At 37.9% G+C, this 17,500-nt stretch overlaps 2 protein-coding genes across 2 annotated transcripts in view; both read right to left on the bottom strand.

The window, feature by feature from the left end:
* Positions 1–8,020, bottom strand: part of LOC144963433 (calmodulin-like) — a 26,778-nt gene extending 18,758 nt beyond the window's left edge. Inside the window, exon 1 of the mRNA XM_078897494.1 lies at positions 7,931–8,020. Within this exon, the coding sequence (XP_078753620.1) occupies positions 7,931–7,933 (3 nt within the window). The 5' untranslated portion in view covers positions 7,934–8,020. The remainder of the gene's footprint in view (positions 1–7,930) is intronic.
* A 5,291-nt stretch (positions 8,021–13,311) lies between these two features.
* The window catches only part of LOC144963431 (uncharacterized), a 6,503-nt gene continuing 2,314 nt past the window's right edge, over positions 13,312–17,500 (bottom strand). Inside the window, exons 2-5 of the mRNA XM_078897490.1 lie at positions 17,159–17,189; positions 16,033–16,170; positions 15,409–15,654; positions 13,312–14,805 (exon numbers count right to left, since the gene is read on the bottom strand). Of these exons, the coding sequence (XP_078753616.1) occupies positions 14,690–14,805; positions 15,409–15,654; positions 16,033–16,170; positions 17,159–17,189 (531 nt within the window). The 3' untranslated portion in view covers positions 13,312–14,689. The remainder of the gene's footprint in view (positions 14,806–15,408; positions 15,655–16,032; positions 16,171–17,158; positions 17,190–17,500) is intronic.

Here is a 17,500-nt window from a genome sequence, read left to right as displayed (position 1 = left end):
TTAATGCGATAATAATACATTTTAAAAAAAAACTTGAGCTTTAATATAGCGCAATATCCACTAAACGTGCTCAAAGCTTTTTACAAATGATCCAACAGCAGCACGTAACATGTAGAACGAGACATGACGCCTGATAGACGATATTACAATTGTGATTCTATCGTTGATTCAGAATGACTGCAATTGGATTCAATAGTCTGACGTCTGCCCAGTAACCTGCAGCTTTGTTCTAAACAAAGAAAATCGGTACTTTTTATTCTTCATGCTTGCCAGAACTTTTTCACATACCATGTGATCAGAATGTATAATAAAGTCAAAACATGATTATATTGAGAATGTTTTTCTCCTCTGGATACACTTTTATGCTCGTCGGAGAAGTATTTCATAAAGGCGTAGGCCATTGTTCCGATAGCTTAGAACCAGTTACTAAGTTACTATGCGTCATTACGAGGGAAATGACGTCACGACTTTTGACGCCTATTGTTTACATAAAGATTTAAAACAATGGGATTATTTACTAAGGAAGCGTGCTAGTAATACTATAACGATCACTACGCCCCGATTTGTGACTTAACACTAAACTGTGTCGCATTGCGGCAAGGTACCTGATGCATGACTGGCCTATCAAAGAAACCAATTTGAATAATAATAATAATGATTATGAGTTGCTGTTGTCAACATAATCACTCAAGCATATCCGCATAAGGAATTTAGGACGGTATTAATAGTTTACGATAACAGCATGTATAGAAAGGGGTTGGACTTTTTTCAGCCTTTTGAAAAGCGTCGTAAGATTTAGATAGATATAATCATTGATATTATCATTTTCATGACCTAACAAAACAATTTTAATGACTTTTGAGTTCTAGTAGAAGAAGACCGGGCCCTTGGACCAGTTAGTCTTTTTAAAAGTAAAAAAAATGAGGTTTTATATAGCGCATTATCCACTAAACGTGCTCAAAGCAAGGGGTCCCTGGCAAACAGCAACATTTAACGTGTAGGGATGAGACATGACGCCTGTTAGGCGATATTACATTCTTTTTTTTTCCGACAGAGACAACGCTGTTAACGGCCAGGTACTCTACTTATTTTACACCTGAGTACGGTGAGAAAATGTGAGTGAATAGTCTTTTCCAAGGACTCAACTATGCGCAGAGCGAGGCTCGAACCGTGGACCTTCCGATCCGAAAGCGAGTGCCATACCACAAGGCCACATAGCCGCATAGGTTGTTTGCGATGTTGTTTTGTAGTGTGGCTTATCTAGTGGTCTTCTGATATGCCAGTAGATCCCCGTTATGATCTGAGTGTCCGAATGTTGAGTCCTAGTTAGCTCACTAAATCCTAGAGATTTTGACTACTTTTCGAAATGGGAAAAAATCTATTAAAGAATGAGAATGTACATATAGGGAATGGTATTAGCGGAAGAGTAGCCTCCCTTGATGGGACGTCACCGGCGGAAAAGTTATTAGAGAGAGAACGTCATGTTGGTTGTACGCATGCGTCTCTCGTCCTCGCTTCCGGTGCAAGCGGCATGAGACACTTCACCGAAAGCGAGGACGAGAGAGACGCATGCGCAAAACTATTTTGACGTTCTCTCTGTAAGGTGACGTCCAATCAAGGGACGCTACTCTTCCGCTAATCTCATACCCTATATAGCTTTATTCAACTATCAATAACATATAAATAATAAAATTATGCCTTTTCCGCCACGACATCATAAGATACCGTCGCCTGCCAAGGAATATAGATAACTCATCAAACAAGATGTCTGATGTCAACAGGAATCACCCATGTTGTGAGGAAATTGGGGGTTTATAATCTTGCTCAAGGAAAAAAAAAACAAAAGTGCCTGAAGCGGGGCTCGAACCCGGGTCCTTCCGGGTCACAGTGCAATGCCTTAACCAATCAGCCACTTCGCCCACAATAACATGCAGAAACTAAAAACATTAGATTTGATAGTACGTCTATAATTTGTCTCTGAAATATTATGTAATAAATAGGCATGGGGTAAAAGTAACCCCAGGTAAACTACGGATATAGTCGGTGTTGGGGTTGAGTGAGTTAGAAACCCTGCACTCCCATTTTAGTAGTATATTTGTTACTCATCATTTCAAAACAGTATTATTGCGGGGTTGTAAAGATATTCTTGAAGCCGATAACGGAATTAATAGTAAAAAAAAAATATATTATATGTTTAGTGTGATCATTGGCCGGATGGGTGACATTCATCGTGATAAATTACGGTCGCGACATTGTTTCCTTGAGTAAGGCACTTAATACACATTACCCCACTCAACTGGATGAGAACCTAGCTACGGGCGGTGACGGATATTGTAAGAGCGTTAGTAACAATAAAAAAAAAAAAGGATGTCAAATAGGCGACTTGTATTTCATGAAATGAAATATTGGTTAAATTGTTTATGATTTTTGTTTATTAAGCAGAATAAGTATAATTTCAGGAAGTGCGTGAATCCAAAATTTCTTATTTATTCATCATTTTGACTTCAGACGTAACTTTTGGTATCTGCTCCACACCATTATCAATTTGTTGAGGTCGGTCCGACGTTTAAAGATATGCAGGTCTGACATCCGAACCCCACTTATGGGCCTAGTTTAACATTGTTGTAATGGACATTTTTCTGAGTCTTTTTTTTTTTTTTCCCTTACAACGATGAGCCCATAAAGAATTGGGTTAACAGACCTGCAAATAAGTGCACGTCGGGTCGGTGACATTATATTTTTTATCTCTCATTCTATACAATTTTAGTAGACCATATCGAAGTGGTTTGAATTAAAAATTAAACATACCAAGCAAGATGGAATGAATGAGATGAATCCATAAATCCTTCGTATTCTTTTGTGATCTCGTGGACCGTCAAGTCGTCTACGTATATATATATGTGACCCTTCGCCTCAAAACGGCATTAAGTCGGGTTGGTTAAGATGTTGAAAATTGAATTTATAGCCAGAAATATCAGACTTGTGTTGAGTTTGTATGTTTTATTGAGGAGAATGGATATCATATTTTAGGGTGCTAATGCCAACAATTTATATTTTTGATCAGTTTAACATTTAATTCGGTTTTTAAGCATCTGGTTCGTTTCGATAGAATACCGTTTTGAGACGATGGGTCACATATGACATTCATTGATATACACCTTGTACTAGTACAGACTTATATCTATGATGACATCCCAACGATTGAGTTTTTATCTCTTATCATCTGAATGGTAATTTTGCGAAATCAGCTCTTAAAAGCTATCTATCTAAAAGCTTATCACTATGACGCCATTATAATCGTAATGAAGTATCTCTACCATTTTCAAGCGATAAACAGCAATTTAAAAAAATTGAAATGAAGCTTCAAATTAATCGACGACCATAGATCGATAATTTGGACGTTTCGGGTTTCCCAATTTATCAACAAAACACGATGAATGATGAAACACTAAAGACGAATGAGAGTGTTTCATCCATTCCATTGTCTTAAGTGTTTCATTTATCGTGTTTGTTGACAAAGGGGAAACCCGAAACGTCTATATTATCTGTCTTTGTTAAGTAATTGAATCTTCTATTCCAATTCCTATTGCTATTCGTTTCTTGAGCTTCAAGCAACAACATTTCCTTATTTTCAAGAGATAATTTTTTTGAGTCTTTTAAATCTCTTTTTGTTTTTCTTTTATTTTTTTGATTTCAAGAATTTCTAATTTTATAAAAATATTGGATAAAAAGTGACAACATTTGAAAAAGAAAAGGTTACATTTCGGGATCATGTCAATTCCCTCTAGCTACCCAAAACATATAAAGCCTAAATTGTGCCCTATTACATGTTCTCTTTCTTCTTTTTATACTATTATATTCTTGCTCTCACAGGAAAGATAGAAGGTAAAAAGAGTAAAGGTAGACCAAGAAAAACATATTTGAATAGTTTGAACAGCTGGGTGACAAAGAAAGAGAAGAGTAATAAATATTAATTTTCTGATGTTATCTGATCAGAGAGATGAATGGCTTACCATGATCACCGATGTCTGGCACAGACTTGAAGAAGAAGAATTCATTGCCATTTTTTTCATTCTTAATTTTAGACTTTCTTCGATTTTGACAATTTTTTTTTATCACATTAGATGTAAAATCTGGATATACTCTGGCTCTTAGGGCTTGATCGAACTGCTGTGAGGCATTCAGGTCATGATGAAACGATGAAATTGCTTTGCATGAATACGCATATGATACGTGATCAATATCCTTCCTGTCCTTACAACTTCCAGTCATTAAACTTTTTAATTAAAAACAAAAACAAAAACAAACAAAAGACTTGGCCTACATTTATGACGTCATTCGTTTCCCCCAAAAATGACGTCCAAGATTGTACGTGTGAAATTCTGTGTCAATATTTGAATAAGGGGAGTATAGAGAGGAGGGAGGAGGTTGTTAGGTGAGGTTGGGGCGATTTGACATTTTATTATAAGACAGATATTTCTATTGCACCCGACAAAACTCTTTTTTTTAAAGTGTCAGATAATAAAATTTAAAAAAACTTCAGCTTTTATATAGCGCAATATCTAGAAACGTGCTAAAAGCTCTTTACAGAGGGTCCCTACCAACAGCAACACGTGAGATGTAGAACGAGACATGACGCCTGTTAGACGATATTACATTTATTTTCGACAAAGACAACGCTGTTAACGGCCAGGTTTGATCTGGCGGAAAGAACTTTGCGATAGACTAGCGTCCTATCCAAAAGATTGCAAGCAATTGCTATTGTCCGTTCCACGCTATAAAACCCGGGATAAATTCCGGCTTCATTTGGTCTACATGGGCTCTGAAAGACTACTACTACTACTACTACTACTACTACTACTACTACTACTACTACTACTACTACTACTACTACTACTACTACTACTACTACTACTACTAATACTACTACTACTACTACTACCACTACTACTACTACACTACTACCACTACTACTACTACTACTACTACTACTACTACTACTACTACTACTATACTACTACTACTAACTACTACCTACTACTACTACTACTACTACTACTACTACTACTACCTACTACTACTACTATACTACTACTACTACTACTACTACTACTACTACTACTACTACTACTAACTACTACTATACTACTACTACTACTACTACACTACTACTACTACTATATACACTACACTACTACTACTACTACTTACTACTACATACTACTACTACTACTACTACTACTAACTACTACTACTACTACTACTACTACTACTACTGACTACTACTACCACTACTACTACTACTACTACTACTATACTACTACCTACTACTACACTACTACTACTACTACTACTACTACTACCACTACTACCCTACTACTACTACTACTACTACTACTACTACTACTACTACCACTACTACCACTAACTACTACTACTACTACTACTACTACACTACTACCCTACTACTACTACTACTACTACTACTACTAACTACTACTACTACTACTACTACTACTACTACTACTACTACTACTACTACTACTACTACTACTACTACTACTACTACTACTACTACTACTACTACTACTACTACTACTACACTACTACTACTACTACTACTACTACTACTACTACTACTACTACTACTACTACTACTACTACTACTACTACTACACTACTACTACTACTAACTACACTACTACTACTACTACTACTACTACTACTACTACTACTACTACTACTACACTACTACTACTACACTACTAACTACTACTACTACTACTACTACTACTACTACTACTACTACTACTACTACTACTACTACTACTACTACTACTACTACTATACTACTACTACTACTACTACTACTACTACTATACTACTACTACTACTACTACTACTCTACACTACTACTACTATACTACTACTACTACTACTACTACTAACTACTACTACTACACTACTACTACTACTACTACTACTACTACTACACTACTACACTACTACTACTACTACTACTACTACTACTAACTACTACTACTACTACTACTACTACTACTACTACTACTACTATACTACTACTACTACTACTATAACTACACTACTACTACTACTACTATACTACTACTACTTACTACAACTACAACTAACTACTACTACATACTACTACTACTACTACTACTACTACTACTACTACTACTACTACTATACTACTAACTACTACTATACTACAACTACACTACTACTACTACTACTACTACTACTACTACTACCACTACTACTACTACTACTAACTACTACTATACTACAACTCACTGCTACTACTACTACTACTACTACATACTACTACTACTACTACTACTACTACTACTACTACTACTACTACTACTACTACTACTACTACTACTACTACTACTACTACAACAACTACTACTACTACTACTACTTATGACACACATACAATCCTTTATTATAAACAATATTATCCCCTATTTCATGCACGAGATCCCCGTGTGCAAATATGCTTAAGTCATCAAGAATTTAACAAAGCCCAAGCTCGTGTTACATAATGAATAATATGATCATGATTCAAATAAGAATAGATACATAACGTGAAACTTAGATATAACTTAGATTCCATGGCATTCATGATAATAAGGATAGCAACATATTATTAGGACATGATAATATGTGATTCAACGCCACAAAACGGTATTCTGTTGGGGTGGTTCAGATGCTAATAATTGAATTTATAGAAGAAACGAAATCGACGTCACTCAACTCTCTGTTATTGTTTTTAGCCAACCGTTTTTATGAGTTATTCTCACTAAATTATATTAATAAGTCTTTAAATGTTTAAGGTTACACATAGTTTTGTGTGTTAGTACGTTATATCCGGCTGGCGGAATGGTTAAGTTTCTTAACAAACTCATAGCATCAATAATTTTTTTTTAATGAGACAGATTAAGTTTTCTTCTTCTTCATTGAGGACATAAATATAGATATATATTTTTTTAAAGTTCCAAAAACTTTTTTTTTCTGTTTTGGCCATTTTAACTTTAAGATCTGCTCTTTTTGACATGGGGTTCATCCCGATAAAATGGTCGATCCCTATAGATAGTATGCACTTGGCTAAGAAGCTCACAACATTGCCATCCGGATGTATAACGGAACAACACACAAAACTCTGTGTAACCTTCAACGTTTATAGTCTGGCTGGTACAGTTTAGTGAGAATTACTCATAAACGCAATTGGCAAAAAAAAAAAAAAAAAAAAAAAAAATAACAAAGACCCGAGTGATGTCAACTTCATTCTACCTATGGTCGAGACATGCTGAATTTTGGGGATGTAATTTTCTTTTCTTATATTTTTTCTAGCCTTGCCTGGCACTATTTCATACACACTTTTTTTTTTCAGATTATACCTTACGATAGTAAGTGAAGCGCCAAGAGCCTCGTGGCTGAGGACATCGTACGCTCTATGTGGTCTTGTGGTAAGACACTCTCTTTCGAATCGGAAGGTCCTGGGTTCGAGCCTCGGCGCATAGTTGAGTCCTTTGGAAAGACTCTTTACTCACATTTTATCACCGTACTCAGTTGTAAAATGAGTACTTGGCCGTTAACAGCGGTGTCTCCGTCCCCAAAAAATTGTAATATAGCATAATAGGCGTCATTTCCCGTCCTAAATGTTAAATTTTTGCTGTTGGCCGTTGTAAAGTGCTTTGAGCACGTTTAGTGGATATTGCGCTATACAAAAGTTCAATTTCTTTTTCCGCTCTATACGAGTCCATTATTATTGAAACAGCGATGATAATACCGTTACGAGGCCATAGGTCAGATGTCACAAGCCTCCCCTCACATGCCACGGTAGCAACAATAAAACACAATCTTCAAATAGAACTAGGAAAGGTGTATCTTTAAGACTTACCATTATTATTGTCAAAGGTAGATCGAGTAATCAGTTGGAAATGCCTTGTGCCAACAACAATATCACTCGCTGGCTGGTTGAATGGTGGGGTTTGACCAATGGTCAAACTTTAATAATACCCTTAGACCTAATAAATCACAGGTGGAGGAGAGGAGAGCGGTCAGTTTGTGTGGACTTATGGTCCATTGCCGACCAATGCCGCATAGCGTCACGGTGGTTGTCAATGGATACGAGAACGAAGAATAGTGGATAGTGGATGGCCGGTGTCCGCTACAAAGTCAACGACCGTATTTTATCATGAGGATTTAGGATTCAATCCCTGAACCGTCCATTCGTTAGGATGATTAACAGTCCAGTCAATACCTCTGAACCATCATCACGTGCGGCTATGTGGTCTAGTGGTATGACACGCTTTGGGATCGGAAGGTCCTGGGTTCGAGCCTCGCGCTCGGCGCATAGTTGAGTCTTTGGAAAAGCCTCTTTACTCACATTCTCTCACCGTACTCAGGTGTAAAATGAGAACCTGGCCGTTAACAGCGTCGTCTTTGTCCGAAAAATTGTAATATCGCCTAACAGGCGGCATGTCCCGTCATTCATGTTAAATGTTGCTGTTGACCAGGGAGCGCGTGTAAAGGGCTTTGAGCATATTTAGTGGATATTGCGCTATATATAGGAGCTCGATTTTTAGTAAGTGAAGCGCCAAGAGCCTCATGGCTGAGGATATCGTACGCTCTATGTGGTCTTGACCTCTGAACCATCATCATGCCAGATGAGTTTATTGGAGTTTAACCCGGTTTTTGGAAGTTTGAAGCGTTCAAGAAAAGTAACAAGAAACACAATTGCTTGCTGGTATGGCACGATGTCACCTCAGAATAATAAAAGCCAGATTTTTCTCCAGATTAACTCTCTCCTTACCGATCATGTTCAGTATTTTCCCAAAAATGGCAGGCTTACCCAGAAAAATTCGTTTTTTAAACTCAACCAATCTCTCTACAAAACAACTTTATGTTCATATTAATTAAACAAAGAACATTGTGATGTGCAAAATAAATCTGAATAATGAAAAAATGTAAAATGTGTCGTGACAAATGTGACGATGTTGCTGTAGGTGGTAAGGAGAGGGTTAAATATGTTCCCAGCCATCTCAATACAGCTTGGAACAAGGGAGAATAACGACAGGAATTAACGTGGGATACAATAATAATCTTGTGACCAGCATTGAAATAGCCATCAAAGCAGCCCGAAGGAGGGGGTGTAAGACAATGCGTTTATTGAGCTTTTTGAGGTTTTATATAGCGCAATAACCAGTAAATGTGCTCAAAGCGCTTTACATGGGGTCGCTGGCCAACATCAACATTTAACATTTAACATTTGTTAGCGATGTTATAATTTTTTAGGACAGAGACAACGCTGTTAACGGCCAGGTTTTCATTTTACACCTAAATACGGTAAGAGAATGTGAGTAAAGAGCCTTCTCCAAGGACTCAACTATGCTCCGAGCGAGGCTCGAACCTAGGACCTTCCGATCCGAAAGCAAGTGTCATACCACAAGACCACGTAGCCGCATTTATATTAACAGAAGAGGCAGTGTACACAGGTAAATGTATAGATAGTCAGATGGGTAGATAGATAAAAGGCGCATAACTGATAGCCCGTACTGGATAAAATGGAAATAATATTTTATCCTCCGTGTTGACAATATTTGCCATTGTCGAGACAAGAACCTAACTGCCGTTTACTTGAAAAATATCCTTAATCATTTTGGTAAGCGGTATCATTTTGTTTCAAATATCAATAGCTTAAGATGGCTTTCATCATCATCCGTCGTGGCTTGTGCTCTTGAGCACGTTGCCAGTCAGCTGTCTCCACGAATCACGATCCTCTGCGGTGCGCATGAAATCTGTGTTCCACATTTGTCCATTCTTAGGTTATTTAGATAAGTCATTCTTTGTCTTCCCCTAGCTCTCTTTCCTTCGATCATCCCAGATGTTACCAACTTTTCTATTCCGTCTCTTCTCCACACATGTCCCAGAAACCGTAACTGCCTCTTTCTGATGGTATCGATCAATATTCTTCCTTTTCTCACCTTCTCCAACAATATGGCTTTCAACCAATCAAAAAATCTTCCATCTGACACTCCAAAGAAGTTTTGGGTTCAAGAATAGGACAGAGAAGTCTTGACGTCACACCTTCCTCTCTTCCAATTCAAAACTTCTTGGAAGTGTGTAACCAGTCCTCCTGATGACAAACAAATGAATAGGTTACATATTGAATCATGTTTCAGTAACAGAATGTATTGGCAGATTCTTATGATTAAGGGGCAAAAAGGAGCGAGGATGGATGGTCTTAATTGACGACCAGCATTTATTTAGACTAGAAAATAAAATGCCATCACTCTGAAACCAGAAGGTCAGTTACACAACGTATAAATCCAGTCCCCCAGAAGAGTGGTTTTATACTTCCAATGAGATTGGAACCAGTATTTTGACATCACAATTTTGATTCCTATTTCTGACAGTTTGAGACTCATCGATATTCGAAGTAAAAAAACCCAACAGAATCTGGTCAACTATAGATAGAATGAAGTTGACGTTACTCGGGTCTTTGTTATTGTTTTTTTGCCATCCGCGTTTATGAAGTAATTCTCACTAAACTCTATCAACCAGACTATACACTTTTAAGGTTACACATAGTATTGTGTGTTGGTCAGTTATATTTCTGGATGGCAATGTTGTGAGCTTCGTAGGCAAGCGCATACTATCTATACAGTGTACGACTGAACTTTACGAATGTCGCAGATGAAGTTGGTTCAGTTAGAATAGTAATTCTTTTAAAGAGCTTTTTTATAGGGCAATATCCACTAAATGTGTTCAAAGCACTTTACAAGGGGTCCCTGACCAACAGCAACACGTAATATGTCGAACGAATCATGACGCCTGTTAGGCGATATTACAATTTTTTTTTCTGATAGAGACAACGCTGTTAACGGCCAGGTACTCATTTTACACCCGAGTACGGTGAAAGAATTTGAGTAAAGAGTCTTTTCCAAGGACTGAACTATGCGCCGAGAGAGGCTCGAACCCATGACCTTCCGGTCCGAAAGCGAGTGACATACCACTAGACCACATAGCTGCACTCGCAATACATGTATTTCTAACCATGTCATTATCTGCTATATTGTAAGGGAGAGTAATCCGCCGTGCCGAATATTCTTACCCAATACGATACTTAAGCGTTAATCCTAATTTCCGACACGTATTGAAATTGAATACGTCCACTTGGCCAAGGTTAAATCCTTTCGTGTCATTTATCGGGCGTAATTATTCACTTGCGCAGAGTGACGTCACTACTACGCCACGCCTCTACTCACTTGTCCAGTTTTATTATTCCGGCAATGGGTTTGTTTTATTTGCGCAGATCATTTTTTTAATATCCGGATTACGCTTGCGCAGTTTTTTTTTTCAGTTAATGTTTTGGTAAGTATGGGAAATGAGATTAGCGGAAGAGTAGCGTTCCTTGATTGGACGTCACCCATAGGAGGACGAGAGACGTATGCGCACAACCAACATGACGTTCTCTCTTTAATAACTTTTCCGTCGGTGACGTCACAGACTATGGGTGACGTCCAATCAAGAGTCACTACTCTTCCGCTAATCTCATTCCCTATTACATAGCACGAATATAGCACGTCATATTATGCATATAACACTTGTAACGATCGAAAAATTTAGTCACTATTTGTTAGTACTTGTAAACCTTGGCCATATTCCAATGTAATAATTGTTCTAATTGACCAATAAAGATTTTCTAAAAATCAACCCCCCCCCCCCCCCCCCCCCCCCGAAAAAAAAAAAGAAAAGAAAAAAAATCCCGAACAAAAATTTTTAAAATGAATAAATAAATAAAAAATTTAAATAAAATAAGCCGGGGAAAAAAGTAACAACCCTATACCGCACCGGGACCGGAAGTAAATCGCAGCCCATTTATCTACTGCACCGGGGCCGCAAGTGAACCACAGCCCGTTTATTTACTGCACAGGGGCCGCCAGTTAATCGCAGTCCCTTTATCTACTGCACCGGGACCGCAAGTGAATCGTAGCCCATTGATCTACTGCACCGGGACCGCAAGTGAATCGTAGTCCCTTTATCTACTGCACCGGGACCGCAAGTGAATCGTAGCCCATTGATCTACTGCACCGGGACCGCAAGTGAATCGCAGTCCCTTTATCTACTGCACCGGGACCGCAAGTGAATCGCAGTCCCTTTATCTACTGCACCGGGACCGCAAGTGAATCGCAGCCCATTGATCTAGTGCACCGGGACCGCAAGTGAATCGTAGCCCATTTATCTAGTGCACCGGGGCTACAGGTGAATCGCAGCCCATTGATCTAGTGCACCGGGACCAGCATTTACCAGTAAACTGTCGTACTCGAGAAAGACAAGTAGATATGCAAATACATGACAAGAAAAATGACACAAAATATTGTCCATAACAACAATGTTAAACTAGGCCCACCCTAAATTGGGTTCGGATGTGTTGCCTTAAACGTTTATAGCCTGATTGATATAATTTAATGAGAATTAATCACTATAATGGCTGTCTTAAGATAATAAAAACGAGATGAGTGACGTCAATTACGTTCCCTCTGGTGTCACTTTCACCTTTATTCGTAAGTTTTGTTGCTTCCCATTTTTCTGGAAAATGCCGAGACATATTTTGCCCAAGACATAGTAAGGTGAGATATCATTTTATCCAACACTGCCATGACATGAAATTAAATATCATCGCCATCAATTATCACCATGAACATCATCATCATCATCATCATCATCATCATCATCATCATCATCATCATCATCATCATCATCATCATCATCATCATCATCATCATCACCACTACCACTACTACCACCATCATCATCATCATCATCATCATCATCATCATCATCATCATCATCATCATCATCATCATCATCATCATCACCATCATCATCATCATCATCATCATCATCATCATCATCATCACTGCCCCCACCACCACTACCACCACCACTAACATAACCATCACCATCATCATCATCGTCATCATCATCATCACCGTCATCACCACTACCACCACCACCATTATCATCACCATCACCATCATCATCATCATCATCATCGTCATCATCATCATCATCATCATCATCATCATCATCATCATCATCACCATCATCATCATCATCATCATCGTCATCATCATCATCATCATCATCATCATCATCATCATCATCATCATCATCATCATCATCAATAACAACAACAACAACTACCACCAGTTTCCTGATATAGCACCAATTACTCAAAGTCTTTGACAGAAATAAAACACGCATTACATCCAGTAACAAATCCAATTTATATTTATTGCTCATGAACAGTGAATGCAATGCCATTCATTTCATTGTCAATTTACTATAGATATAATACAATATAACATATTCAAGTTTATATTATGCATGTATAATCGGCCATTACAAATATAAGTTTGAGCAACAATTTGATAGACAAAAGCAACTCAGATCTCAAAACAATACCCCTCCAAACAAAAATACCACCCCCCCCCCCCCCCCCAAAAAAAAAAACAAATAGAAAGACAAAAAAAAAAACAAAAAAAACAAACAAACAAAAAAAAACCCACACACCCCAAAAAAAATTTTAAAGATAAGAAAACGGAAAATATTAGATTTCATTTTCGTAACTATTGTATTCTACATGTCACTAATATAAAAAGGCACCGTGTATTAAAATAACGAAAAAGAAAAAAATCCATAAATTATGCAATATAAAAAACATCGTATCGTATTCGTCCACGGAAGAATGTGTCACATCATCAAATTTCATGAAAAATATTGCAACAACAACAACAACTAACACAAACACCGCACACCCCTACATTGCTCGTGTTTTGACAAGGGGTGTAAAATCTCAACATTGAGTTCGAAGCCAAAGACTAATGTAGCCGGACATTAATGACTAAAGATTTCACTTTGAATCAACTTAAAATGTCTTGGTTTTCAAATTTGATAATCGATATGTAAAATTTCGAAAATCGATTTATTCGTAGCTGACTCAGTCAAAATTTATACTTTTAAAATGATTGAGTCGGTTCTAAAACATTTATTAAATATTTTGAAAAAGGGTTATTAACAAAACTGATAACCGTCGATATTTCATAAATGTGACCAATACTCTCAGCATGGTATTACGATGTGGAGAAAATAAGTAATGACGAATAGTGAAGGTAGCATTAAAATTATCATAAATGTAACACTTTAATATTCAGCTCAATTGGTTTCAACAGTTGTAACGTCACTTCCCTCGTAATGACGCATGGTAACTTAGTAACTGGCTCTAAACTATCGGAACAATGGCGGACGCCCTTATGAAATATTTCTTCGGACGAGCATAAAAGTGTATCCAGAGGAGAAAAGCATTACAAATATGATCTTCTTTTGACTTTTATACATTCTGATCACAAGACATATGAAAAGTTCAAGCCAGCATGAAGAATAAGCAGTACCGATCTTCTTTGTTTAGAAACACGATGGCCGCCATTGCTGGGCGACGTGACATCAGACTATTGAATCCAATTCTAAATAAAACTAAAACTAAAAATAGTGGCTCAAGGATAATTTTATGGTTACATAATATAGAATATCTTCAAAAAGATTGACCGTGCCAACGTAGTAACATCTTGAGGCGATGAGTCACAAATGCCCATTATTTGGGTAAACCCATACCCTTGTGATAAACGGGCTTATTCGGAATTCTATCAAACACAGACTGATGTTGCGGCGACCTATGGATGTCTGCATTCATCACCATACGCCTGAATTCTGCAACAGAGAATAAATAATAATAATAGATTTATACTACAAGGATAACTTCAACTAACTTAGATCATAAAATTCCTCTTTAAGTCAAGATAGTTGTGGTGCTTATGTTGTGTCATTTCGATAAATTGCTTCTGAATGGCCTCGCTTCTACGTGCACGATGTATTATTATTCCACCCCTCTCATTGGAAAACCCGATCATTTCTTTGTAAATACGTAATCGTTAAATAATGCTTGGAACGCGTTCTATATAAATTTCATTCAACGAATGCAGAATATTTTGCGCACATTTTATTGGTGTGAAATTAGGTGAAAAAGACTTGATTGGCGATTAAAAATAATCTTTTGGTGCGCATGAATACAAATCCAACGTTTTTAGTTGGGGTCAAATTGTCATTCAAGCCGTCGGAGAAAGATACAAATTATGGTGAATAGAAGTACAAATACCATACGATTGGTCACAAAATATTTAACAGTCTTACTTGTAGAAGTGGAATAAACGTATTCTTTCATACTCACAAGCTCGTAGTGTTATTGGACACGATAAAAATAAGTCGTTTCTAAAAATACAAACAAATTAAAGAATGGTATTGTACACCACCAACCTGGAAAGCTGAGATTTCTAAGGCCGACCGCGCGAGACTCTATGATCATATCTACCGGAACATCAGCACCGTAGCCGAGGATATTCAAAGCGATTGGAAGGTCTTGGTCTAGTCTTATGTATCCATCGCCATCTGGATCCAATGCCAAAAATGTATAGTAAAGTTCCTCCTGAAGACACTCTCCTTCTTGAACAAATTTCATATCCATCAATGACACGAAATCTTGGTATTTCACGAGTCCAGTCCCTGTTATGAGGTGGGGGGGGGGGGGGAGGGGAAAGGGGGGGGGGTTATTTTGATTGATGCTATACGTTTTTGCTTGAGAGCTTTATTTTACATAGCGCAATATCCACTAAACGTGCTCAACGCGCTGGCCAACAGCAACACTTAACATTTAGGACAGGAATGACGCCTGTTAGGCGATATTACATTTTTTCCGGACCAAGACAACGCTGTTAAGGACCAGGTACTCATATTACACCTGAGGACGGAGAAAGAATGTGAGTAAAAAGCCTTTTCCAAGGACACAATTATGCGCCGAGCGAGGCTTGAACCCCGGACCTTCCGATCCTGAAGCGAGTACTATACCACAAGACTACATAGCAGCACAATCATTTAATTTACCTTTAGGGTCGACTATCTTGATACATCTTTCCATATCTGGCACCTTATAGCCAAGGGATTCCATCAGCTCTCCAAGCTTGGAAACAGGAATGACCCCAACGTTGTCCTTATCAAGGTACCAGAACCTGCGCCTGAAACCTGTTGTAAATAATAGTGGCTATATTATGTGATGTATTATGTCCATAATACGCCTCAACAGTCATGACGTCACTTCCCTCGTAATGACGCATAGCAACTGGCTATAAACTATTGGAACAATGGCGGGCGCCCTCATGAAATATTTCTCCGACGAGCATAAAAGTGTATACATGGGAGAAAAACATTATAAATATGGTGATGTTTTGACTTTTATATATTCTGATCACATTACATATGAAAAGTTCTAGCCAACATAAAGAATAAAAAGTACCAATTTTCTTGGTTTAGAACCACCGTTGCTGGGCGATGTGACATCAGACTATTGAATCTAATTGTATCAGACTTTCAAATATGGGCAATCGGATATTGAAAAATAAAACAAATGTTAATTTTTTTTTAAAATAGAAACTTTATTAAGCACAAAATCCACGAAACGTCTCAAAGCTCTTTACACGGGGTGCCTAGCCAACAACAACACTTAACATGTAGGACGGGACATGACGCCTGTTTGGCCATATTAATTTTTTTTTGGACAGAGACAAAGCTTTTAACAGCCAGGTATTTTTTATGCACCTTAGGATGTGAGAGAATGTGAGTAAAAGGCCTTTTCCATGGACTCAACTATATTCCGAGCGAGACTCGAACCGAGGCTCTTCCTATCCTAAAGCGAGTACCATTCCACAAGACCACATAGCCGCAATGAAAAAAAAAGTATTCATGGATGAGGCGATTCATGTTTCTTTAACTTTGCAAAACCTACAATTTATAATTCTTTATTATTTTAATTTTAACCGTCTAGTCCGTATATGATGGTCAGATAATGGCTTATATTAACGTTTTAACTTTTATAATGTTTGGCTGAAGAATGGTTTTGAGCTCGAAACGTTCCGTGTTTAGTATTTTGTTCATCTGTAAATCGTTATCAGACCTGTAAATATGTGCACGTCGAGTGCTGCTGATATAATGAATATGGATATGGCGGTCCTACCTGTGTGATCCCCTGCGCTGGGATTTTCAGCCTAAATGGAGAACCAAGTGGGCCGGGGGGGGGGGGGGGGGGGGGGGGGGGGGGGGGGTGGGGGGGGAGGAGTAAAAATATAATTTTTTTTAATGGTTGTTATAGGCACGTATTGAATATAATATCTCTATTATCATCGTCTCCATTGACGTCGTCATCATTATATTCCTCTAAATCATCAACATCATCCATCTCCTCCTCTTCCTCCTCCTTCTCCTCCTCCTCTTCACCCTGTTGCTCTTCCCTTTATCATCATTATCATCAACGTCATCATAAACATTATCACCATTGTGGTGTTATCACCAACTCTCC

Source organism: Berghia stephanieae, chromosome 1 (genome assembly GCF_034508935.2).
Source record: "Berghia stephanieae isolate SIO BIC M18660-M18661 chromosome 1, UCSD_Bste_1.3, whole genome shotgun sequence".
In the NCBI taxonomy this organism is placed as follows: Eukaryota; Metazoa; Mollusca; class Gastropoda; order Nudibranchia; family Aeolidiidae; genus Berghia; species Berghia stephanieae.
Note: the sequence above shows the minus strand (reverse complement) of the source record. Positions and strands in the feature narration are given on the sequence as shown.